At 45.1% G+C, this 27,371-nt stretch overlaps 1 protein-coding gene across 1 annotated transcript in view; it reads right to left on the minus strand.

Annotated features, from left to right (window-relative positions):
- The window catches only part of LOC115099917 (deleted in malignant brain tumors 1 protein-like), a 555,639-nt gene that overhangs the window by 455,012 nt on the left and 73,256 nt on the right, over positions 1-27,371 (minus strand). Inside the window, exon 2 of the mRNA XM_029617926.1 lies at positions 9,105-9,134. Within this exon, the coding sequence (XP_029473786.1) occupies positions 9,105-9,134 (30 nt within the window). The remainder of the gene's footprint in view (positions 1-9,104; positions 9,135-27,371) is intronic.

A 27,371-nucleotide genomic window follows, 5' to 3' on the forward strand; every position in this document is an offset into this window, starting at 1 on the left:
AGATCTAAAATTGCTCCCTCTCTTGTTGGTTCCAGAACCAATTGCTCCATAAAGCTGTCATTTATTCCATCTAGGAACTTTATCTCTCTAGCATGTCCTGATGTTACATTTACTCGGTCAATATTGGGGTAATTGAAATCTCCCATTATTACTGCATTACCAATTTGGCTATCTTCCGTAATTTTTCTTTCACTGTCCGACTTACCATCTTGGCCAGGTGGACGGTAGTAAACTCCTATAACTATTCTTTTCACCAAAACACAAGGGATTTCTACCCATAAAGATTCAATTGTGCATTTAGTTTCATGCAAGAGCTTTATCCTGTTGTACTCTATGCCATTCCAGACATAAAGCGCCACCCCAACTCCCAGATGCTCCTCTCTATCATTGTGATATAATTTGTACCCCGGTATAGCACTGTCCCATTGGTTATCCTCCTTCCACCACATCTCTGAGATGCCAATTAAGTCACTGCTATACATTCTAATTCTCCCATCTTATTTCTTAGACTCCTGGCATTAGCATACAAACATTTCAAAGTGTGTTTTTTGTTTGTATTTTCATTCTGCTTTATAATTGATAGGGATAAATTGGAATCTTTTAGCTCAGGTGAGTTTGTAATTACAGGCACTTGGAATACTTTTCTTATTATTGGAACCTCACTGTTGGGATGCCCTAATTCTAATGCATCATAAGTATCCTTTGAAGATACCTCCCTCCAAACCATGCGCTGCTGAGTGACTGTCTGCTTTCCACTTTGTTCTGGTTTAAAAGCTGCTCTATCTCCTTTTTAAGGTTAGCGCCAGCAGTTTGGCTCCACCCTGGTTAAACCAAGCTGCTGGAGCTAACCTTTCTCTGGAGGAAAGGAGGAGCAGGGGTGATATGATTCAGACTTTCAGATACTTGAAAAACTTTAATGATCCAAAGACAACAACAAACCTTTTCCGTCAGAAAAAAATAAGCAGAACCAGAGGTCACGAGCTGAGGCTCCAGGGAGGAAGACTAAGAACCAATGTCAGGAAGTATTTCTTCACGGAAAGGGTGGGGGATGCCTGGAATGCCCTTCCGGAGGAAGTGGTAAAGTCTAAAACTGTGAACGACTTCAAAGGGGCATGGGATAAACACTGTGGATCCATCAAGTCTAGAGGGCGTGAATAAAGAGGAGGCATTCAAACACTGCACGGAGCGGCAGTAGCCACAGAGGCATTCAAACACTGCACAGAGCGGCAGTAGCCACAGAGGCATTCACGGAGCGGGATGCCAGTGGCCAGCAGTTGGTGTTCCACCTTCACGGAGCGGAAGGATGGAGGGCTGCTATCTCCAAAAAAAAAACAAAAAATAAAAACAGGGGTGGATAAGAGTATGGGGTAAGGGTGTGGCCTGCTTGTACAGCAGTTGCTACCCCTAATTGAGCTGGACGTTCACTTGGATTCAGATACAGCGCTGCTCTTTAAATTGGTGGTGGGGTGGAGGGGAATTAGGGCCGGAGGGTACTGGAAGCCAATAGTAACAGGTGGGAGAGAAAAAAAAAAGGGGAAAAAATGGATAAAGTGCATAGCTTGCTGGGCAGACTAGATGGGCCGTTTGGTCTTCTTCTGCCGTCATTTCTATGTTTCTATGTTTCTTTGGAATCAGGAAGTACTTGGAATAGAATCTCCACCCTCTTTGGCCTTAAGGTACAGGCTTGACCACCCTGGCCGTTAAGAGAGAGGAGAGCTCCATTAGTAGTACCTCCTGATGTGCTACCACCCTCCAAAATTGGCACAGAAGGCAATTTAGCGGAACACGCAATAAGTTCAATTGGTACTCTCGACGGCAATGGAAAGAACCCACTGGTCCATGGTTATGCTGGGGCAGTGGCTCACAAAGAACAGCTGCTTGCCCCCAACTAGAGTGCAACATCCAAGGTATTAGCGCGTGGCCTATGCTCCCTATGACCCAGTCAAAACCCCATCCCTGGAGTTGACTGAGGCACCGACTGGGGTTTGGGGGCTCTCTGCTGCCTAGGACGGCCGTGGGAGCCCTGATGGTGTTGACAGGAATGAGGGAGCGGAGGATAATACTTCCTTGGAAAAAGAAAGAATTCCTTTGTCCCTATCTCACCGGCCTCCTAGAAGAAGACAAGTCGGGAGTGCTGGTGGAGAGTTGTTGGAGAGTTTCATCGTGGTTGAATTCCTTGTATTATCTGAAAGAGTAAATAACTAATCCACATTTACCAGTTTAAGACCTCTCATGATTTTAGACCTCTATCATACTCCACTTGGCTATCTCTTCTCCAAGCTGAACAGCCCTAACCTATTTGGCCTTTCCTCATAGGGAGGCCGTTCCATCCCATTTATCATTTTACCTGCCCTTCTCTTTACCTTTTCTGGTGCAACCAGAAAAGGTAAAGAGACAAGAATTCAGCGACAAGAAATACACACAGTACTCAAGGTGCGATCTCAGCATAGAGAGATTCAGAAGTATTATGACATTTTCCGTTTTATTAACCATTCCTTTCCTAATTATTCCTAACATTGTTTGCTTTTTGGACTGCAGCCGCACACTGAACCAAGGACTTCAATGTATTGTCCACTAAAATAATTTAAGTATATTATCTTTATTTGCAATAAGATCTGCAGTTCATCTCCCTCCCTTGCCCTTACACCTTCCCTCTGAGTCAATCCCATGCATGCTTGAATCCTGAAACTTTTTTGGTTTGTACTACATATCTAGCTAGCCAGTTTTACACATTGACAGCTCTCTCCATAATGATGTATTTCTCACATTTTCTTCTGAGCTTTCATACTTCTAGCTTCATATCATGAATCCTTGTCCTTCAACTTATTCTATGGAAAATGCTATCTTCTTATACCAAATGGGAGCCTGCCAGATTGGTTCTTTCATATCTTCCCATTCCCTTCTAGAGATTACGTTTTGATTTCCATATGTATAGGGTTAAAGGAATGTAATATGTTTTGATCAAGTCTTTAAAATTTACCTTATCAAATACATGTATATAGAAATGAGTAACAAAAGAACTCTAATTATAAGAACATAAAGTGAAAGAAGATGAGCAGCATTATAGGGCTCAGCTCTGGGAAAGAAAGAAAAATGTGTTTCTGAGGCCAAAGGGAAAAATCTTGACCTTCCTGCTGTCCAGGATTGCATTATTTCCTGGCTTGAATGGGATTATGCAATGCTGGGATCCCTGAGGACCCTTACTCTGTTTGACAGATGTACTCTGTACAGAGCGCCAGCACCTGTTTAAAAGTAGAGGGGGAAGGAGGCAAACAATCTCAAGCTTCAGGATCTAAATAAAGATTAAATTACATCTTGCTCCTTGCTGGGCCCCATTTCCTATGCAAGGAGGGAAAGAGAGGAGGAGGTAGGAATATTGTAATCTGCCACATTCCTTCATACTGCTATCCCCTAAACGTTTGACTGCTACCCCAAGGCAATGATAATCCTTCAGTGTTTTATCAGATACCATGAGGTGCCACTCAATCCCCACTGCTCGAGAGATGCCCCAAGGCTCTGTTAACTACCTCCACCCCCATTCCTCCAATCATCTTTTATTCATCTTAAATACTCTTTTCACTGATTTGTAATTTTTCTATTACTCAAAGACTTTTCATTCTCTTTAATTTATTTGAAGACATTTTCTGGCTCCCACATTGTTTTTAGCAATAAATTTCAGTTCAGCAGGTTTTTATTGTAACCTATTAATACAGTATTTTTCTTTAGCTTTTTAAGATGCTTGTGCTTTATTTTCTTCCTAATTTTATTAACCACATATGGATATTTTTACTTTTAGATATATTCTGTGATCTTGAGTATGTGATTCCTTGTAAGTGTGCAAACATAGAATCATATAATATGATGGCAGCTCTAAACTAGCCTGAAAAAACCCTGAGGGAGGAATCTTAACCCTATCTTATTTAAAACTTTTATACCCCACTATATCCGTAGTCCATAGAAGCTTAAAAATAAGGCAATCATTAAAATTAAACATAAAACAAATAAGACAGACATAGAATGAAATAACATTAAAAATAAATAAGGCCTTTGTCTCTAATAAAGCTGCAAGAGAAATCTGATCAGTTAAAACCCAAGATGATAAATAGGTATACGTCTCCAGTTATATTGAAATAAAAAGACTGATCAGCTAAAAATCCAAGGCAGTACAGTAAAAATATAAAATCATTTAAGATACTGTATAAAATCACTTACATATTCTTAAAAGCCACAGCAAACAGAAATCCTTTAATTGCTTTCTAAGGGGCACATTTTAAAAAAGTTACTTGTGTATTTTAAAATGGTCCAGTTATACGCATAAATGCACCTGAGCGAGTAATCCAACGCGTGCAAAAAGGGAAGGAGTCAGGACTTGTCAGAGGCGTTCTGGGCCAGGGCCAACATTTACGCGCATAAATCTGTATTTTAAATCAGGTGGTCACAGCGCATGGTGGGCTTTTAACCATACATATTTACTTCTGCCTTTGAGGTGTAAGTCTGCATAAATCTCTTTTTTTAGGCCTAAAATGACTGGGCGAAGGGTCTGGATAAACTGGGGGGAGTGTAGGCTGAAGAAACAGAGGGGTCTGGATGACCTTGAGGTAGCCTGGGTAAACTGGTGGTCTTACTGGTAAAACTGGGAATGTCCTTCACACAAGCATGAACATAAGAACATGCCATACTGGGTCAGACCAAGGGTCCATCAAGCCCAGCATCCTGTCTCCAACAGTGGCCAATCCAGGCCATAAGAACCTGGCAAGTACCCAAAAACTAAATCTATTTCATGTTACCGTTGCTAGTAATAGCAGTAGCTATTTTCTAAGCCAACTTAATTAATAGCAGGTAATGGACTTCTCCTCCAAGAACTTATCCAATCCTTTTTTAAACACAGCTATACTAACTGAACTACCCATGTCCTCTGGCAACAAATTCCAGAGTTTAACTGTGCGTTGAGTGAAGAAGAACTTTCTCCGATTAGTTTTAAATGTGCCAGATGCTAATTTCATGGAGTGCCCCCTAGTCTTTCTATTATAAAATCGTCGGCTCAGTGTGCTGCAGCAGTCAAAAAAGCAAATAGAATGTTAAGAATTATTAGGACGGGAATGGTTAATAGAACGGAAAATGTCATAATGCCTCTGTATCGCTCCATGGTGAGACCACACCTTGAATACTGTGTACAATTCTGATCGCCGCATCTCAAAAAAGATATAGTTGCGATGGAGAAGGTACAGAGAAGGGCAACCAAAATGATAAAGGGGATGGAACAGCTCCCCTATGAGGAAAGGCTGAAGAGGTTAGGGCTGTTCAGCTTGGAGAAGAGACCGGCTGAAGAGGGATATGATAGAGGTCTTTAAAATCATAAGAGGTCTTGAATGAGTAGATGTGACTTGGTTATTTACACTTTCGAATAATAGAAGGACTAGGGGGCATTCCATGAAGTTAGCAACCATTTAAGACTAATCGGAGAAAATTCTTTTTCACTCAACGCACAATAAAGCTCTGGAATTTGTTGCCAGAGGATGTGGTTAGTGCAGTTAGTGTAGCTGGGTTCAAAAAAGGTTTGGATAAGTTCTTGGAGGAGAAGTCCATTAATGGCTATTAATCAATTTTACTTAGGGAATAGCCACTGCTATTAATTGCATCAGTAGCATGGGATCTTCTTAGTGTTTGGGTAATTGCTAGGTTCTTGTAGCCTGGTTTTGGCCTCTGTTGGAAACTGGATGCTGGGCTTGATGGACCCTTGGTCTGACCCAGCATGGCAATTTCTTATGTTCTTAAAGCAAAGAGAGAGAGAGCAGCACAGAGCGTGAATATCCTAAATGTGACCCCCAAGTGGCTACCCTGAATCCTGTTATGTATTATGAGGTAGTCCAGCCTCCCTTTGAAGTGGACATTCAGTCTCATTTGCATTTTTAGTTAGAGAAGTTTGAATCAGGAACATGGTGAAATATTTATACACAAGTCCATAAGGTTACACCAGAAATAATGGGTAGTTATAGATCACGGTGGCTGGATCTGCTTCCATCAATGGAATCACCCACACTGCCAGAGTTTATTTACAGATGCCATGTTATGTCTTCAAACCAAGAGGTAACCACCAGTGGCGTAGCCAGAAATGAATTTTTGGCTGGGCCCAAGGTTAACATGGGTGGGCACTAAAATTCTGAGCCATGGAATTCATATTCTTATTGATAAATACTTTCACACACACACACACCTGACAATAGATTTCTAAATAATCTGCTACAGCTGTTATACTTTTAATATTTTAAACTCAATTACTTCAAGCAGCTACCAATGCTAAACCTAATATATAGTTATGAAAGCATTTCAATTATACTTAAAGAGATCTCAAGTGGCAGTATCTCATAACTTACAAAGAACCATATACTAGTCTACTATAAAGACAGATATCTCATCATACATCACAGTATTCTGTGAGATGTTTTAAAACCCTCTGGAATGTTGTACCAAAATATTTCTACTTTAAAAAAGCTCAGAAAGGCAATGTACTTTTAAGATGGAACTAGGTTCAAACTAATTACAAATTCAATGATGAAGGAACCCTCTTTCCTATTTTCTTAAACTTATCAAACGCAGTAATTCATGACCATCATAATAGGCATCATTGTGTGGTAAAGTATACCTTTGTCACTCTGCCTTATGCTTAATCATAGATCAGTCCATATTTTTAAGTGTTTTTGTTGCTTAATTCACCCCAGTGATATACTCCAAATTTCTAGCAATAATCTTGTTACATCAATTCAAGGTTACTTATGTTGAAAATTATGAACCAAACTTATCTGGATAATACGATGTTATTACTTCTTCTTAACCACCATCGACTTTGAGCTTGATGCCACGCCAAGATACGCCATGCTGTGGAATATATTACGCCCTTGAAGAAGGACTTGATGCTAGTCTGAAACATTGTGCAATGTTGGGCATAGAAGAGCAATATAGTGAATTCTCATATTGCTGACAGTTTGAGGGCATCGAGCTCAAAGTCGATGGTGGTTAAGAAGAAGTAATAACATTGTATTATCCAGATAAGTTTGGTTCATAATTTTCAACAAAAGTAACCTTGAATTGATGTAACACAAGATTATTGCTAGAAATTTGGAGTATATCACTGGGGTGAATTAAGCAACAAAAACACTTAAAAATATGGACTGACCTATGATTAAGCATAAGGCAGAGTGACAAAGGTATACTTTACCACACAATGATGCCTATTATGATGGTCATGAATTACTGCGTTTGATAAGTTTAAGAAAATAGGAAAGAGGGTTCCTTCATCATTGAATTTGTACCAAAATATTTACCATAATTGAGCAAATGCCTTATTAATCTGTATCAATAAAACAGATAAATATCTTTGAAGATTTCTTTTCCTTTCCTATGACTCAACTATTTAGTTTTAGTCTTCCTCTGATGCTGACATTTGCTGAATCGAGTCCAGGGGCTCCTGACATTCATCCCCATTTCTTTACAAAGGAAGAACAGAAAAAAAGACTGTTCTGGATAAAGAGATGTCTTGAAGGTGGTCACACCCTTTGGCTGACAGCTGGGATGTATCCTTAGCAGTGTGGAGAGGATAACTGGGTAGACAGGAGAAAAAGGCTATCCAGCCCTGTCATTTACTAAGCTATCATCATATAAACATACACTCTGCATCCACAAATAAGATTGATACAATTGCCTACATGCTAGTAAAATACCTCACCTCAGGCACACACACAGAACCGACCTTCACCAAAGTACAGAAAGACCACACATTATAAATATGGAGATAGAAACTGGAATGGAAAACCAAAAAAAGCCACTCTGCATGCAGTGCAAACCTGGAGAAATGGAAAGAGAAATATAGCACCTAACAGTCCCAGGATCTGCAATAATGCACACAAACTAAGCCGCACAAAGTTACACCTGCATTATGGAACATATAACAACCCTATCTATGAAAAGGCAACACTACAAATATTAAATCAGGTCCTAAACACTAATACACCTCCTATTAGGAAAACAGAACAAGCCAAGCTTCTATAGAGCCCCACACAGAAATAACTGTAAAACTATATTAATAAATGTTTCAAAACAGCTGATGAACAGAATAACATCTAACAAAACTCATAAAAATTATTAAACATTGTCCAAATATCAATAAAATATTTCAAAACAGCAGACACATCACATAATACTCAATAATTAAAATGGCAGTCAATCAAGAAAAATAAACTTAAAATGCCACTTTTACTTACCATCTCCAGCAACTCTCCTACTCCTTTCCCTTGAAAGCACATACCAGGAGCAGCAGCTCTGTCTCTCACACACACACCCCAGTCACCTCCCTGCCCAGTCTCTGTCTCACACACACCCCAGTCACACCCTCCCTGCCCAGTCTCTGTCTCACACACACCCCAGTCACCCTCCCTGCCCAGTCTCTGTCTCACACACACCCCAGTCACCTCCCTGCCCAGTCTCTGTCTCACACACACCCCAGTCACCTCCCTGCCCTGCATTTCCAGCCCGTGGCTTGAACACTGCCACTCCGCCCATCCTGATGACCCCCTTCTTCCTGCCCCACCAGCCAATCAGAGGCTTCCTCCTTCCACTAGCAGGAAGAAGGCTTCCGATTGGCCCACGGGGGCAGGTAGAAGGGAGGAGGTTCCCATTGGCCCACGGGGGCAGGAAGAAGGGAGGAGGTTTCCCATTGGCCCATGGGGGCAGGAAGAAGATAGGAGGTTTCCCATTGACCCACGGGGGCAGGAAGAAGATAGGAGGTTTCCCATTGGCCCGCGGGGGCAGGAAGAAGGTAAAGGGAAGTATTACTGGGGCTGTGGGACACCGGGAGCCGCAACACACCAGCTGATTTTATTTTTTTTTCTCCCTTGGGTGCCTGCTGATGCTGCCTGCTTTTATTGGCTGCAGTGTCTTGCAAAGAAATTTGGGTGGGCCTGAATGGAAAGTGGGTGGGCCACTGCCCACCCAGGCCCACCCGTAGCTACACCACTGGTAACCACACTAACCTCAAAACTTGCAGGGCACATCACAAAAGTATGATTGTTCCAGTCATTAAAAACACTGTCTCTAGTTAAGATACTTACCTGTCCGCATGACGACTCCCATGATGGAAACTGGAAAACAGAAAGGAGATAACGTCACTTTTTTAGAAGAAAAGGCAGTGTGTTTAGTATTCATTCTTTCACTTATTCTATTTCTCTTTACACTTATTAATGGCTGTATCCTAGAGCCTATCAGCAATTTAAAAAATACAGACTTTTTTCCCATACAGTATAATAAAATCAATAAATAAATTACAAATATAGAAACCAATTCGTATAGCAAAGCCAACAGAAATACTTTAATAACTTCAAACATAATAACATAAGATATGCCATACTGGGTCAGACCAACGGTCCATCAAGCCCAGTATCCTGTCTCCAACAGTGGCCAATCCAAGACACAAGTACCCAAACATTAAATAGATCCCATGCTACTAATGCTGGCAACAAGCAGTGGCTATTCCTTATTGATCAATAGCAGTTTATGGAATTCTCCTACAGGAACTTATCCAAACCTTTTTTAAACCCAGCTACACTACTTGCCTTAACTACATCCTCTGGAAATGAATTCCAGAGCTTGATTGTGCATCAAGTAAAAATGAATATTCTCTGATTTGTTTTAAATATGCTACTTGCTAACTTCATGGAGTGCCCCCTAGTCCTTGTATTATCCAAAAGAGCAAATAACCATTTTCACATTTACCCTTTCAAGTCCCTTTCATGATTTTGTTGACCTCTATCAAATCCACCCCCCCCCCCCCACCAGCCATCTTTTCTCCAAGCTGAACAGCCCTAACCTCTTGCAATAAAAAATAGAATAAAACTATATCTAATAAATATTCCACATAGTATAACAGACTTAATCAATAAACATTTTAGGACCATAGTCAAAAGCATTTAGCCAGCTAACTCAGAAGTTAGCTGGCTAAATGAATATTTGGGCACATATCCAGCTAATTTCTAGCCACCTAATAAGTTAATGGTGTTCCAGAGGCATAACTGGGAGGAGATGAGTAGCTTCCTAAGTTAACCAGCTAACTCCAATATTCAAAGTTAGCCAGATGACTTAGCCGGCTAAGTCTGGTTGGGCCAAAGAGTTGCCCTAAAGTTAAACTATAGTTAGCCGGCTAACTTTAAGATAGCAGGGAGGCTATATTCAATAGTGAGGTTTCATTATTGAATATACCTCCAAAATTAGCCAGATAAGTTTATCTGGCTAACTTTGCCAGCCAGACTGTGTCTGAATATGGACCTCTATAAACCTTACCATAGAGTAAAACAAATAGAATTACTATAACAACATTGCATTATATTGGATATTTAGAAAGTGTTTGATTGGTAAATGATTAAAAGACAGTAAACAAAGAGTTGGACTAAATTTCCCAATAGAAAAAGGTAAATAGTGGAGTGCCCCAGAGATCAGCACTGGGACTAGTATTGTTTAACTTATTCATTAAAGATCTGGAAAAACAAACAGAATAACGAGTGATGTGACTAGATTTGTGGATAACACAAAAATATTCAAAGTAGTTAAAACACAAACTGCAAATGGGCCTTGCAAGACTGAGGAAGTAGACAGTTAAAAGGCAGATTAAATTTAATATGGACGGGCCCAATATTGAAAACGCGTTTAGTGCCGGATAGCTAGAAAATCATCAGCCACTAGATAGCCAGATAAGTCACTTATCTGGCTATCTTTTAGCCAGTCAGTTTTCTTTAATTCCCCATCTCTCACCTCCACAGCCAATCCCTCTCCAACTAATTCAACCCTCAAACTCCTCCTGCATTTGATCCCGCCCTTCAAGCAGCCCATGCTCTAAAGATCCCCTCTGGGCCAAGGCCAGCAGCAACATTTTGCTTTGGGCCCTTGGCCAAAGGTGAAGGAAAACTGGTGAGAAGAGAAGACAAGCCAATAACAGGGGCAACATTTTTCTCTTGGGTAGGTTCAGTTGTGGGTGAGGGGAGGGGAGCATGGAAATCTTCACTGGCCCATACACACTTAGCCCTCCTCTCCTCATGCCCCAACAGTGACCTGCAAGCGGCAGCAGTATTAGCAATGAAAGTCAGCAGAGGAGCCTGAGAGCCAGTGCTAACTCACAGGCCCTAGAGCGGCCCAATCCCTCCTCATGCAGGGCTTCCTATTACCACAGAAATTCATGCGAGGTTGAGGCCACTGCAGAGCTTGTGAGTGTGTAATGGCTCACAGGCCCCACGCTGCCTTCCACTACTAATGCTGCTGCTTCTGGTACCTGAAGAATGCAGCCATTTGAGGCACTTGTGACCCCAGCTGAAGGCTTTGTGACCCCATTCGGGATCACAACCTACAGTTTGAGAAGTCCTGGGCTAAGAGGAAATAGTTGTCACTATTCTCAGATGAAAGAATTCCTTATGTTTGGCTACATTATTAATAACTTCAAAAAGAAAACTGAATGCATTTTGGAGGAAAAAGGAAATCAGTGGGTCTGATGATGTAGTTAGACCCCAGGGAAAAGTGCTGAACCCCATATGAATTAAGTTTTTCCTCATCTAACAGTAGACAACAAATTCACAGGGAACTGAGTTTCAGTCTGCTCCTTTGTGTCTGATACAAAAGTGAAAAGTATTTTTTTTTATCAAAAGACCTTGATTGGTACTATAATAGAAAAGCCTCAGCTCTCAGGCTCCAATACAATTATTTAAAATCACTAAACCTCAATCATCTCTCTTCCAGGAGGACTAGAGATTGCAGTATTTACTTCACCAGTTTACTGAAAAGTCCTGAGCATGAGCACTAGGCTCACTGGGATAAGGAAGATTAACAGTATTAAAAAAAAGTTGGCTCTGGAAATGCTGTGATTGGTCAGAAAAGGTTATCAAATCATCTGGTGATTTTCCACCCAGTCACCAACCCACAAACTTTCTGAACGTGCCACCTTTTTCCCCATTTGGAATCAGTGAAAGGTGGAGGCTGCTGCTGTTTATTTTATTTATTTATTTAGATTTATATTCCATTTTTCACAGCACTTCAAAGTGGATTATATTCAGGTACTGTAAGTATTTCCCTATCCCCAGAGGGCTTACAATCTAAGTTTGTACCTGAAGCAATGGAGGGTAAAGTAATTTGCCCATGGTTACATGGGTGACAGTGGGACTTGAACTGTGGTCTGTGGTTTATAGCCCACTGTGGTTTATAGCCCACTGTTCTAACCACTAGGCTACTTCTCCACTCCACTCCACTCCTGTTATTAGGGACAGCAAGGATCAAACCTGTGCCCTGGGTGTTCATGGCCAAGGCATGAACACCTAGTGCGCCCCTTTGTGCAGCTCCAGAGGCTTCTCAGCAACAACCTCCGAGCCATATCTACCCTTCTGGACGCCCCGAACCCGTCAAGCTTGCGAATCCTTCAAACCCCACAAGTTCCCACACAGCTGTCTGACAGACTGACTCTCTCCCAATGGACCCGCTTTTGTCTGACGGACTTTTTCTCAACTTCTCAGTACGCTAATAGGCCTTGCACTTTACCAGCTTTCCTTCAGTTGGGTGGAACACTTGTGGCCCTCTCACTAACCCCACAAAGTGAACTATATATCTGTGCTATTGCCTACTACATATTGGTACCATTATCTATTGTTTGAAATGTGCCTCTTGACTATCCCTATTACGCACCACCCCCACCTGTGTAAAACCATCACTTCACAATCACACACCCCTATATCCTGGAAATCGTTAGTGCCCATCATGATCTCACCCCTCACCCAATTTCTAGGCCTAGCCACATTAGCCATAACCCTAATCAATGTACAATCTATACTCAAAAAAGCTCCCATCCTCCATGACTTGCTCACAGATGATAATCCCGATATATGCGCCATTACGGAATCGTGGCTAAAGGATTCAGATCATGTCTTCTTTAACCAGCTACCTCGCCAATCCTATGACATCTTCTCTATCCCCAGATCCAAGAAAAAAGGTGGAGGGTTACTCCTGGCCGCTAAAAAACACCTCAACCTTAAATTGCAACCCTCCCCCCCCCCCCAGACTGGAAATTGGGTTATTTAAATCTACCGCCCTTCAGGTATGCCTCATCTATGCCCCTCCTGGCCTTCTCGAACATGACCCCTCTCCCCTCATTGAATTTATCATAGACAATCTTAAAACCGACATCCCTGCAATTATTCTCGGAGACTTCAATCGCCATATGGATGCCAGCCCGGCAACGCCCGCCTGTGAAGCCCTTCTGGTCTCCCTTACAGCCTTGGGCTTTAAACAGCTTATTACCACACCTACGCACAAAGCAGGTCACACCATTGACCTCCTCTTTGTCAATTCCCATATTTCAGTACCCAATTCCCCTGTAGCCACCCCCATCCCCTGGTCCAACTACTTCATCATTAATGCCATTGTTACTCTCAACACCTCCACTAGTGCATCACAAACACAGAAAAACATGATCTCTTTCCGTAAACCCTGCTCCCCTGAGGCTATATCCCTAGCGATTGAAAAAGCAGCCAAGAACCTGGACCTATCTAGTCCCGACTCAGCCCTGCACTCTTGGAACAACATCACCAACACCATAGCCGAGGAACTATGCCCCATGATACACAAAGAAATCCCCCCCCTCGGAGACAGATAAGAAACCATGGTACAACAATGATCTAAAAAAGTTAAAGCAGGCCCTCAGATCGAAGGAACGCATCTGGCGCCGGCTACCCATCCCCACGCATAAAGCAGAATACAAACACACACTCCACAACTACCGACAAGCTACCCTCAAAGTTAAACGGAACTTCTACTCATCCAGAATCCATGACTATCAATTTATTTATTTTATCTATTTATTTATTTATTTATTTAAAAGCTTTTACTATACCGACATTCGTAGGACACATCACGCCAGTTTACAAATAACTGAAGCAGGCAGAAATTACAATAAACACGGTAGGGGTAATGGGAGCAGGCGAGAAAAGGGGAGGGGGGCAGGGGGCAAAAACAGCTGGAAGGATAAAGGGCAGGCAAACGAGAAGTGACAGGAATAAACAATAAATGAACAGTAAGAGAAACAATATATCTATAACTGTTTTTTTAAATGACAAAGAGGCGAAATACTTATTTACAACTCCAGCGCTCTCTTTTCCTATGTCGCTGACCTTACAAAGCCCCCCCCCCCCCCCCCCACCCTACCTCCCTCGAAATAAACACCATGGAAAAATGTGAAGAGCTTGCAAAGTACTTCCACGACAAAATCTCTAACATTATCAAGCGCTTCCCCTCTAAGCCCGTCCCTACCCCTCCGCTCCCTAACCACTATGGTATCAATCTGCGATCCCTTGACCTCACATCCGCCTTAGAGATAGAGACCATCCTAAAAAAGATAAAACCAGCCTCTCACATTGCAGACACAATCCCCGCGAAAACCCTCCTCTCCATTCCCACCTCCATTGCTAAATATCTAGTTGACATAATAAATTGCTCACTCACCTCCGGCAAAGTCCCAAACCCCTCAAACTCGCCGTTGTCAAACCCCTCCTCAAAAAACCCACCCTTAACCCCGCTGACCCAGCAAATTTTCGCCCCATTTCTAACCTGCCCTCCTCTCCAAAGTACTCGAGAAGGTAGTCAATTTTCAACTCTCTGACTTCCTCGAGGACCACCACGTCCTACATCCATCCCAATTTGGCTTCCGCAAGAGTCGTAATACTGAAAATCTCCTGCTAGCAATCACCAACACTATCCTCATAGGTATGGACCAAGGAAAGTCGTTCCTACTTGCCATCCTTGATATCTCAGCAGCCTTTGACACGGTCAATCATCAAATCCTACTTTCCCTGCTAGCAGAGATAGGTATCGCTGACACAGCATTATCATGGTTCTCCTCTTACCTCTCCCACGGGTCGATACAGTAAGGCCGCGTTAGAAAGAGTGCGGCTGCCGGGTGCACCCTCGTTTGCCCCATGCACTGTTCTGACCACATACCGCTCGATACTCTATTTAAATTGCTTGCAAATGCAAGCCGCGTCTGCGAAGCGTTAGGCCCGCGCAACCCATTTTACTGTATAGGCGCTTAATACAGCGCCTATACAGTATCCTGGGTACACTGGTACCTGTCATTTCAAATGACATTTGAAATGGCAGGCACCAGGAAGTGGATCCCAACTTTAACCCATGAAAACCTAAAAACTGAAAATCCCCTCCTCCCGAAGCGGCTCGACATGTGCCAACTTACCTTTTGTTGCTTTTCAGCTCCTTCCCTTCTCTGCCGCCCTCCGGAGGGGGCAGCCGGCGGCGAAAACGACTCGCAGCGGTCCCCCCCGCGCAGGTCCAGGTTCTCCTGGAGGAAAAATTCTCCCCCCCCCCTCGGAGAACCCAGCTGGGGTTGAGAGGCGCGAGTACTGAGTAAATCCCCTTCCCCAGGGCAGTGCCCCCGAAAGGGGCAGCAAGGTTGTGAGGGAAGCAAAGCGTACTTTCATTGGCCTGAGCGCCCATCAATTTGGGCGCTCCAGCCAATGAAAGCACATAGACGGGCGCGCGTGACGTCACGGCGTGCGTCATGCTCGTCTATGTGCTTTCATTGGCTGGGGCGCCCAAATTGACGGGCGCTCCAGCCAATGAAAGCACAGACGGGCGTGCTTTCATTGGCCTGAGCGCCCGTCAATTTGGGCGCTCCAGCCAATGAAAGCACATAGACGGGCGTGTGCTTTCATTGGCTGGAGCGCCCAAATTGACGGGCACTCAGGCCAATGAAAGTACGCTTCGCTACCTTGCAGCCCCTGTCAGGGGCACTGCCCTGGGGAAGGGGATTCACTCAGTACTCGTGCACCACAGCTGGGTTCTCCGGGGGGGGGGGGGAGGATTTTTCCTCCAGGGCACTGGAGGCGCTAGGACTCCGGTTCCTCCCAAAAGACGCTGCACATGGTCGTGATGGAACGCTGCAAGCCGCTTTCGCCGCCGGCTGCCCCTCCAGAGGACAGCAGAGAAGGGAAGGAGCTGAAAGCAACAAAAAGTAAGAAAACAACAAAAAGTCGCTTGGGGAGGAGGGGATTTTAGGTTTTTAGAGGTTTCCTTTTGGGGGAAAGTTTGCCGCCTACCCTTACCCCTGCCTCTAACGCAGGGGTAAGGGTAGGCGGTAAGTTAGCAGGTTAAACACGCGGCAAAACGGCAGGGTAAAATAGCGATAGTCGCGGCGCGCATTACTGTATGGGAGGGAATAGCTAATTCGATCGTTTACATTTAATATACATGCCGCGTGCGGAAGGGGTTACCCGGGGATTTAAAGAGGCGGTAAGGATGGGTTAAAGGGGATAGTGTATCGCAGGAAGGGCTAACGCGGCCGGAAAGTGAGTAGAAAGCGGGTTAGGAGCGGGGTAACCGCGGCCCCACTTTACTGTATCAGCCTGCCACAGAGAATACCTAATAAAAATCGACAAATCTGTATCAGCTCGCATTCCTCTCACGCAAGGTGTTCCCCAGGGAGCCTCACTCTCCTCCACCCTCTTCAATATTTATATACTGCCCCTCTGCCACCTACTCTCTGACCTAGGCCTGAACTTCTTCTTGTATGCCGACGACGTGCAAATTCTCATCCCCTTCCAAAACACACTCAAAAAAAACCTCCAATTCTGGGATTCCTGCCTAGCCGCCATCAACTTGATATTATCCAACCTCCACCTTGCTCTAAATGCAGCTAAAACTGAGATGCTCATAATATCTAATTAACCTGAACACACACCCCTCACCACCCTCCGTCTCCCTACCTCTACCCATCCCCCTCTGTGAGAGACCTGGGAATTGAACTGGACCAGCACCTGAACTTCAAAGCTCATATTAAGTCCCTGCTAAAGGAGGGCTTTTACAAACTCCACATTCTTAAAAAGCTAAGCCATTGCTCCACACTCAGGATTTCCGCATAGTCTTGCAAACCACCATACTTTCTAACAGGCCGATTCAGTAAAGTCCGCGGGAGAGCAGACGAACGCCCGCTCTCCCGGCGCGCACACCGGCCCCTTGACGGTGCGCGCGATGCAGTATTCAAATTAGGTGGTACGGTAGCAATGGGGAAAAGGATGTGCTAGGGACACTAGTGCGTCCCTAGTGCCTCCTTTTGACCCGGAGCGGCGGCTGTCATCGGGTTTGACAGCCGACGCTCAATTTTGCCGGCGTTGTTTCTCGAGCCCGCTGACAGCCACGGGCTCGGAAACTGGACGCCGGCATAATTGAGCGTCCGGTTTTCGGCCCGACAGCCGCCGGCCCAATTTACATTTTTTTTTTCTTTTTTTTTTTACTTTTTACAACCTTCGGGACCTCCGACTTAATATTGCCATGATATTAAGTCGGAGGGTGCACAGAAAAGCTCCCAAGCTTTGATTCTGGAGCTATGGGTTGGTATCCAACACAGAGTGTCCCACCATAATTCAAAGCCAACTTGAACCAACTGAGGGACATCTCCATATACTCCATATACTCCATGTCTGTTAAGATTCTCACCATGGGGTTCTGTAGGATTTGTAGGGGTCTAATGGTCGAGTATGGGAGGCCTAGGAGCAGGGAGTTGCAGTAGTCCAATTTATAGGCCGATACAGTACAGTGCGCTCCGACGGAGCGCACTGTTAGCCTGCTCTTGGATGCGCATTTTCCCTTACCCCTTATTCAGTAAGGGGAGGAAAATGTGCGTCCAACCCGCGTGCATGTTGATGGCCCTATTAGGTATGCTCGCGGGATACAGAAAGTAAAATGTGCAGCCAAGCCGCACATTTCACTTTCAGAAATTAGCGCTGACCCAAAGGTAGGCGCTAATTTCTTCCGGCACCGGGAAAGTGCACAGAAAAGCAGTTTTTACAACCGGGAGGAGAATCGCTGGAAGTTTGTAGAGAAGAGGCACGCGACTCTTTCTCTGATTCCTTAATAAGGACGACACCTGTTAACCCTGCTGTGGCAAGAAACCTAACTCTGAGACAGGACTCGGCACACGTCAGTAACGCTGATTTTGCCAAGACTCAACTCTGAGACTACAGTGTCTGTGAGAATTGCCTCAGAGCATAGCAATGGTATCATTGGCATTTCAGGGGAAATTCCTGCTAGAGAACTCCAATGCATTATGAAGGTAAACTTCTCCATGGGGACACTGATTTCATTGAATAAATAAGCAGATTTGCTTACCTATAACAGGTGTTCTCCTAGGACAGCAGGATGTTAGTCTTCACACATGGGTGACAACATCAGATGGATCCCGGCATGGAAAACCTTTGTCAAAGTTTCTAGAAATTTTGGACTTTCACTGGCACAATGAGCATGCCCAGCATGCCAGTATCCACATGTCCACATGGGGTCCCCCTTCAGTCTTATAACATAGAATTATGAAAAAATAAAATAAACATAATAGAAACTCAACTCCACGGGGTGGCGGGCAGGTTTCATGAGGACTACCATCCTGCTATCCTAGGAGAACACCTGTTACAGGTAAGCAACTCTGCTTTCTCCTAGGACAAGTAGGATGGTGGTCCTCACACATGGGTGAATATGTAGCTACAGGCTGCCCCCAAACTTAGCTAAATCCACAGGCATCTAACCTGGTACCAACGGGCACAACTGTGGTGCTGTGGAGAACAGAGGGAGACAGCCTGAACCTGAAAAAAAGGGCCCAAGGAAGGAAGAGTTGGGTTTTACAGCTGAAAGGGATTAAAAGGACAGATTGGCTGAAGCTGCTGTCATGCTGGCCATCTCTGTCCAAACAGCAATGGGCATCAAAAGTGTGGAGAGAACTCCATGTCAAGACCTTACAGATCTCAGCCACGGGGACCGCTTGCAAGTGGGCCATCGAAGCCAACGTGGCTCTGATGGAGTGAGCCTTGATGTGGCCTCCAAGCTGAAAGCCTCCCTGCGTGTAGCAGAAGGAAATACAATCTGCCAGATAGTTTGACCATGTTCGAAACTGCAACTCCCTATCTATTCTTGTCGAAAGAGATGAAGAGCTGCATGGACTGCCTGTTCCCTGCCATCTGCTCAAGGCAGAAAGCTAAGGCTCTCTTTCAATCTAAGCTGTGCAGTGCCCGTTCACATTGGTACGAATGAAGCCTGGGAAAAAAGGTGGGCAGGACGATTGACTGATTAAGATGGAAATCAGTCACCACCTTAGGCAGGAACTTAGGGTGAGTACAGAAGACCACCCTATCGTGTGAGAACTTTGTGTAGGGAGGATACTTCACCAATGCCTGAAGCTCATTTACCCTGCACACCGAAGTGACTGCAACCAAGAAGATGACCTTCCAGGTCAAGTACTTCAGGTCACAGAATCTTAGTGGCTCAAAAGGGTCTTGCATGAATCAAGCCAACACCATGTTGAGGTCCCAAGACACAACAGGAGGCCGCAGGGGAGGTTTTAGTTGAAGCAGGTCCCACATGAACCGGCCTACTATGGGCTGCACGGAGACAGGCGAACCATCAACACCTTGGTGGTAGGCCCCGTTGGCACTCAGGTATAACCTGACTGAGTTGGTCTTCAGAGCCGTGTCCAAAAGGTGCAGCAAGTAGGCAAGCAACCTCGGAGTGGGACAAGAGAACGGATCCAAGCCATGATTCCCATACCAGATGGAAAACCTCTTCCAGTTCAGATTACAAGACTTCCTGATTGAAGGCTTCCTGGAAGCTACCAGGACCCAAGACACGCTATCAGAGAGATCAAGGGGATGCAAAACTAGCCTTTCAACATCCAGCCCATCAGAGACAATGCCCTGAGGTTGGGATGGCACAGCATGCCCTGATTCTGCAAAATCAGGCCAGGGGAGATCCCCAGATCAATCACCCCGTAGGAGCAGGAACCAGACCTGTCTCGGCCAGTGAGGGGCAATGAGAATCATGGTCTCCCCCATGCTGCCGAAGCATCAGGAGGTTCTTCTGAACCAGAGGAAGCAGAGGATATTCATACAGAAGGCCCTTGCCCAATGGCGGACTAAGGCGTCCGAGGCTGGCTTTCCATCCCCTCTGTACAGCAAGCAGAAATGGCTCACCTTGTTGCTGCAGGGGAAGGCAAAGAGGTCCATGTTCAGGATCCTCCAGAGGCGGAAGATGTGATCCACCACCACATGATCCAGGCATCGCTCATGGGATGGGAACGCTCGACTCAGCCATTCTGCCACCACATTCTCCGTCCCAGCCAGGTATATGGCCCGGAGCAGCATGCCCTGGGACTGAGCCCAGGACCAAATCTGAAGAGCCTCCTGACACAAGAGGAAGGAACCAGTAACTCCCTGCTGGATGATGTACCACATCATAAGAACATAAGAAATTGCCATGCTGGGTCAGACCAAGGGTCCATCAAGCCCAGCATCCTGATTCCAACAGAGGCCAAAACCAGGCCACAAGAACCTGGCAATTACCCAAACACGAAGAAGATCCCATGCTACTTATGCAATTAATAGCAGTGGCTATTCCCTAAGTAAAATTGATTAATAACCATTAATGGACTTCTCCTCCAAGAACTTATCCAAACCTTTTTTGAACCCAGCTACACTAATTGCACTAACCACATCCTCTGGCAACAAATTCCAGAGCTTTATTGTGTGTTGAGTGAAAAAGAATTTTCTCTGATTAGTCTTAAAGGTGTTACTTGCTAACTTCATGGAATGCCCCCTAGTCCTTCTATTATTCGAAAGTGTAAATAACCGAGTCACATCTACTCATTCAAGACCTCTCATGATCTTAAAGACCTCTATCATATCCCCCCTCAGCCGTCTCTTCTCCAAGCTGAACAGGTGAGGTGAAAGAGGCTATTTTAGCCAAAAAAAATCCTTCAAAAATTGGAAGAAGGATCCATCTGAAGAAAATAGGATAAAACATAAGCATTGTCAAGCTAAGTGTAAAACATTGATAAGACAGGCGAAGAGAGAATTTGAAATGAAATTGGCCATAGAGGCAAAAACTTATAATAAAAACTTTTTAAAATATATCCAAAGCAAGAAACCTGTGAGGGAGTCGGTTGGACCATTAGATGACAGAGGGGTTAAAGGGGCTCTTAGGGAAGATAAGGCCATTGCAGAAAGACTAAATGAATTCTTTGCCTCCGTGTTTACTAATGAGGATGTTGGGGAGATACCAGTTCCGGAGATAGTTTTCAGGGGTGATGAGTCAGACGAACTGAACGAAATCACTGTGAACCTGGAAGATGTAGTAGGCCAGATTGACAAACTAAAGAGTAGCAAATCACCTGGACCGGATGGTATGCATCCTAGGGTTCTGAAGGAACTAAAAAATGAAATTTCTGATCTATTAGTTACAATTTGTAACCTATCATTAAAATCATCCATTGTACCTGAAAGACTGGAGGGTGGCCAATGTAACCCCAATATTTAAAAAAGGCTCCAGGGGCGATCTGGGTAACTATAGACCAGTGAGCCTGACTTCAGTGCCAGGAAAAATAGTGGAAACTATTCTCAAGAACAAAATTGTAAAGCATATAGAAAGACATGATTTAATGGAACATAGTCAACATGGATTTACCCAAGGGAAGTCTTGCCTAACAAATCTGCTTCATTTTTTTGAAGGGGTTAATAAACGTGGATAAAGGTGAACCGGTAGATGTAGTGTATATGGATTTTCAGAAGGCGTTTGACAAAGTCCCTCATGAGAGGCTTCTACGAAAACTAAAAAGTCATGGGATAGGAGGCGATGTCCTTTCGTGGATTACAAGCTGGTTAAAAGACAGGAAACAGAGAGTAGGATTAAATGGCCAATTTTCTCAGTGGAAAAGGGTAAACAGTGGAGTGCCTCAGGGATCTGTACTTGGACCGGTGCTTTTCAATATATATATAAATGATCTGGAAAGGAATACGACGAGTGAGGTTATCAAATTTGCAGATGATACAAAATTATTCAGAGTAGTTAAATCACAAGCAGACTGTGATACATTGCAGGAGGACCTTGCAAGACTTGAAGATTGGGCATCCAAATGGCAGATGAAATTTAATGTGGACAAGTGCAAGGTGTTGCATATAGGGAAAAATAACCGTTGCTGTAGTTACACAATGTTAGGTTCCATATTAGGAGCTACCACCCAGGAAAAAGATCTAGGTATCATAGTGGATAATACTTTAAAATCGTCAGCTCAGTGTGCTGCAGCAGTCAAAAAAGCAAATAGAATGTTAGGAATTATTAGGAGGGGAATGGTTAATAGAACGGAAAATGTCATAATGCCTCTATATTGCTCCATGGTGAGACCACACCTTGAATACTGTGTACAATTCTGGTCGCCGCATCTCAAAAAAGATATAGTTGTGATGGAGAAGGTACAGAGAAGGGCAATCAAAAAGATAAAGGGGATGGCACAGCTTCCCTATGAGGAAAGGCTGAAGAGGTTAGGGCTGTTCAGCTTGGAGAAGAGATGGCTGAGGGGGGATATGATAGAGGTCTTTAAGATCATGAGAGGTCTTGAACGAGTAGATGTGACTCGGTTATTTTCACTTTCAAATAATAGAAGGACTAGGGGGCATTCCATGAAGTTAGCAAGTAGCACATTTAAGACTAATCGGAGAAAATTCTTCTTCACTCAACGCACAATAAAGCTCTGGAATTTGTTGCCAGAGGATGTGGTTAGTGCAGTTAGTATAGCTGGGTTCAAAAAAGGTTTGGATAAGTTCTTGGAGGAGAAGTCCATTAATGGCTATTAATCAATTTTACCAGTAGCATGGGATCTTCTTAGTGTTTGGGTAATTGCCAGGTTCTTGTGGCCTGGTTTTGGCCTCTGTTGGAAACAGGATGCTGGGCTTGATGGACCCTTGGTCTGACCCAGCATGGCAATTTCTTATGTTCTTATGACTGCATAAGGTCGGTTCAGAGAGTGATGCTCACCTTGCAGTCGCTCGGCTTGGTCATAAATGTCCAGAAAAGTCATTTGGAGCCCACGCAGTCGTTGGTCTACTTGGGAGCACTCTTCGATACTTTCCAAGGCAAGGTTTCTCTGGCAGTGGACCGTGTAACAAAGTTGCAGGATCAGGTCCAAGCCCTGCTTCAGAAGAAGAATCTGACGGTTTGGCATCACTTATAGGTTCTGGGATCCATGGCCTCCACCTTGGATTTGGTCCCGTAGGCATTTGCTCATTTGCATCAGTTGCTGTGTGCGCTGTTATCGCAGTGGAGTCTGGTGTCGGAAAAGTTCCATATACCGTTACCTCTCCTTACAGAGTCCAGAGTAAGTCTATCATGGTGGCTTTCACGCAGCAACCTGGAACATGGGGTGGACTTAGACCCTTCGAATTGGGTGGTTATCTCCACGGATGTCAGTCTATCTGGATGAAGTGCAGTCTGCCTCAACAAATCCGCCCAAGGGCTTTGGTCTCCAACAGAGAAATCCTGGTCCATCAACTGCCTCGAGACGAGGGCTGTCCGGATGGCCCTCCGAGCATTTCTTCCTCTCATCAGGGACACAATGGTTCGCGTATTCTCAGACAACGCATCGAGATCCAGGGAAGATCTCGATTTGGGCATATGTGTCTTTGAGGTCAAGGGAGCACAGCCAGTTCCCTCTTTGCAGGAGGGGAATCAGAGTGCCAGCAAGACCATATTGAACTTTTCTCTTCACAGAAATTTGTTCCAAGGCCCTCAGATCCAAGATGGGGTGGAGCCCCCCTGTTCTCTTTGGAATCAGGAAATAACGGGAGAAAAATCCCTGCCCTTGCTGACTCGGCGGTATCGGTTCTATTGCTCTGGCCATTACAAGGGTGGAGAGTTCCGTCCAGAGAATTTCCTGATGTGGGGACTGGCCCTATGATGGGCAGGGGAAGAGTCCATGAGGACATCCAGGAAGTTCAACCTATACCCTCGATGAATGATGGACAGGACCTACTGGTCTGAGGTGTCTGTGGCCAGCAATCCCAAAAGGATCATAGCCATCCTCCGACCATGGGTCCTAATGTCGAGGGTATGGTCACAGCGATTATGCTCCCTAACAATCAGTCAAAACCCCATAGTGGGGCTCTGCTGGGGTGCCAGCTGAGGTCTGGGGGTCCGCTGCTGCCTAGAGCAACCCCTAGAAACCACTTGTGCCATATGGGCCCACGAGGCCGGAGAGTAATACTTCCTGTGGCGATAGAAGGACCTCCTGATGCTCTGACACGAGGATTTTCTGGCGGAGGAAGGAGGGTCCAATGTACTGGCCGGGAGATGCTGGTGGGTCTTATGGTGATCCTTCAACTGAGCCATAGCAACCATTACCTTGTCTCCACACAGATTTTGCCAGCATAGGGCAGGTCCATGAGCTTCTCTTGGACCTCCAGCTAGAGATTTGATGCTTGGAGCCACACCATTCTCTAGGCGCCAATGCCCGCCACCGCCCTAGCTGCTGTTTCAAACACATGAGGTGGAACGCACCTCATGTTTGCCACACTTGAAACCTGCTGGGCGACTGCCAAAAAGGCTTCCTGAAGTTGCTGGGGGAGGCGCTCCGACAATTCCTGAACCTGCTTCCAGAGGTTCTGTGTGTATTGAGTCATGTACAGCTGACAGGAAACAATTCGGGCGATCAGCATAGCAACCTGGTATACTTTCCTACCTAGGGCATCCAATGCCCTATGTTCCTGTCCCAGAGGTGCAGAGGCATGGGGGTGGGAACCCTTATCCTTCTTGAGGGCAGGATCCATCACCACTGACTGATGCAGGAGCTGCCGCCTCTCAAAACCCAAGGCCTACTGTACTAAGTGGACCATATCTGCTTTCCTGTTTACCAGAGGCACCTAGATGGGATGTTCCAGATCCGAAGGAGCAACTCCTTAAAGATATCATGGGCAGGAACAGCCACTACCTCCTTTAGGGCATCCTTCTCCATTAGGAGCTGGAAAGGGATGGCTTCCGCCATAGCTCGCACAAAGCCTGCAAAGGTTAAATCTTCTAGCAGGGTCCTGCGGCTCTCATCTGGAGGGGACAGGTCCAAAAGAAGATCCCCTGAGTCATCAGAAGAAGCTCCGAGGTATCATCCCACCAGGGATCATATGGGGCTTCCTCTTCACATCCCCTGGGGACCATTGTGGAGGACACCCTGCCCATGCCTCTTGGTTTTGGCCCTATAGGCTTTGAGGACACCGGCATCAAGGGCACTGAGGTCCCCGAGGCTGGAGACTGGAGTGGGCAAATCTGGACATGGTACCAAGGTCCCCGATGGCACCCCTGGCTGCGACACATCGTCCTCCTCCGAGGATGGCCCCTGGGGTATCAAAAGACCCCCAGGCACTGGTAGCTGTTGCGTGGGCAAGATGGCCAGGAGGACGTCGAAGCCCTCCAGCAGCCGTGCCAAAATCACAAGAGTGGGGTCCGACACCAGGAGAGGTACTGGTGGAGCCGACTGTTCAGTGCCCTGAAGGGCTCAGAGCACTGCCTGTTGCACCCTATGGTCCAGCTCCTCATGAAAATCTGCCAAAGACGGATGGAGGAGGAGGAGGAAGAGGCGTAACCGAAACTTCCTCAGATCCTCGAGGGAGCTCGGTGCTCGACACCGGTATTGGTGGGAAACACCTGGGACTCCAGGTTCAACAGAGGTCGATGCCTCCTCTCTGTAGGGTCGCTTCAGGGGCATCACCGTAGTCACCGGTACCAACCCAAGTCCAGTACCATGCAAAGACGGTGACCGATGATGATGTTTCCAGGATTTCCCATGGTGCTTGGCCTAGTTGTTCCCCAGTGCCAAGGCTGGAGATGACCCCGATGTCCTGGAGCGCGACAACGCCGATGACGGTCGATCTCTAGCCCCTCTCTCTCGAGGACCCCAGTGGAGGAGTAGATAATGATGGATTTACATTCATCGGCTCCCCCCGGCCCTTAGGCATTGATGCACACAACACCGGAGTCAAAGGATCAGACTTTCTGGATCCAAAAAGCTTCTCCATCTTGTCTAAACAGGCCCAACAACCCTTGGGAGTCATTTGATCAGAAAAATGACACCCCTGGACATCGTGCAATGCCCCCAGGAAGAGGATATAGACCTTGTGCGGATCCGTAATGGATATGGTCCGCTTGTATTGTGGGTATCGGCAAAACGCCGACCCCATGAAAAAGAAGCCGGCAAGCGATCGATGACCGGTAGCCACCGAAGAGCGACACTGTCGGGAATCAACTGCAAAGAACGAAAAACTTACCACGCCGCCCTACAGAAGCACTAAGGAAGAAGAAGGGGGACCCAGTGCAAAGAAGTCAAAAAACAACTGGGAAAAAAAATTGAAAAGAGTAGAGCTCCACAACTGCTAGGCGAACACTGCACGAAAGAGAAGAATCTGAAGGGGGACCCTGCATGGACGCATGGATACTGGCATGCTGGGCATGCTCAGTGTGTCAGTCAAAGTTTCTAGAAACGTTTGTCAAAGTTTTCCATGACAGGCTCCATCTGATCATGTCACCCATGTATGAGGACTACCATCCTGTTTGTCCTAGGAGAACCACTGAACCCCTTTTGAAATGGTAAGATCTTCTGTATTCTCCCTCAAAACAATTTTGGAAGCATTAGTGATTTTAAAAACCAATGTAACTGACAATTGCCAGAAAACGCAGTCTTTGTCACCGTTAGATACTTGCAATTTAAATCTTTCATAGGTTCTTGAGACTTCTGATAGGAGTTACCTCAACCAGAAACCTTGATTGTTTCTTTTCTCTTGACCCAAGAATGAGATCTAGGCGTCATAGTGGATAACACATTGAAATCGTCTGTTCAGTGTGCTGCGGCAGTCAAAAAAGCAAATAGAATGTTGGGAATTATTAGAAAGGGAATGGTAAATAAAACGGAAAATGTCATAATGCCTCTGAATCGCTCCACGGTGAGACCGCACCTTGAATACTGTGTACAATTCTGGTCACCGCATCTCAAAAAAGATATCGTTGCAATGGAGAAGAGGGCGACCAAAATGTTAAAGGGGATGGAACAGCTCCCCTGTGAGGAAAGACTAAAGAGGTTAGGACTTTTCAGCTTGGAGAAGAGACGGCTGAGGCGGGATATGATAGAGGTGTTTAAAATCATGAGAGGTCTAGAACAAGTAAATGTGAATTGGTTATTTACTCTTTTAGATAATAGAAGGACTAGGGGGCATTCCATGAAGTTAGCATGTGGCACATTTAAAACTAATCGGAGAAAGTTCTTTTTCACTCAGTGCACGATTAAACTCTGGAATTTGTTGCCAGAGGATGTGGTTAGTGCAGTTAGTGTAGCTGTGTTTAAAAAAGGATTGGATAAGTTCTTGGTGGAGAAGTCCATTACCTGCTATTAATTATGTTGACTTAGAAAATAGCCACTGCTATTACTATCAACAGTAACATGGGATAGACTTAGTTTTTGGGTACTTGCCAGGTTCTTATGGCCTGGATTG

This window comes from Rhinatrema bivittatum, chromosome 10, assembly GCF_901001135.1.
Source record: "Rhinatrema bivittatum chromosome 10, aRhiBiv1.1, whole genome shotgun sequence".
Classification (NCBI taxonomy): Eukaryota; Metazoa; Chordata; class Amphibia; order Gymnophiona; family Rhinatrematidae; genus Rhinatrema; species Rhinatrema bivittatum.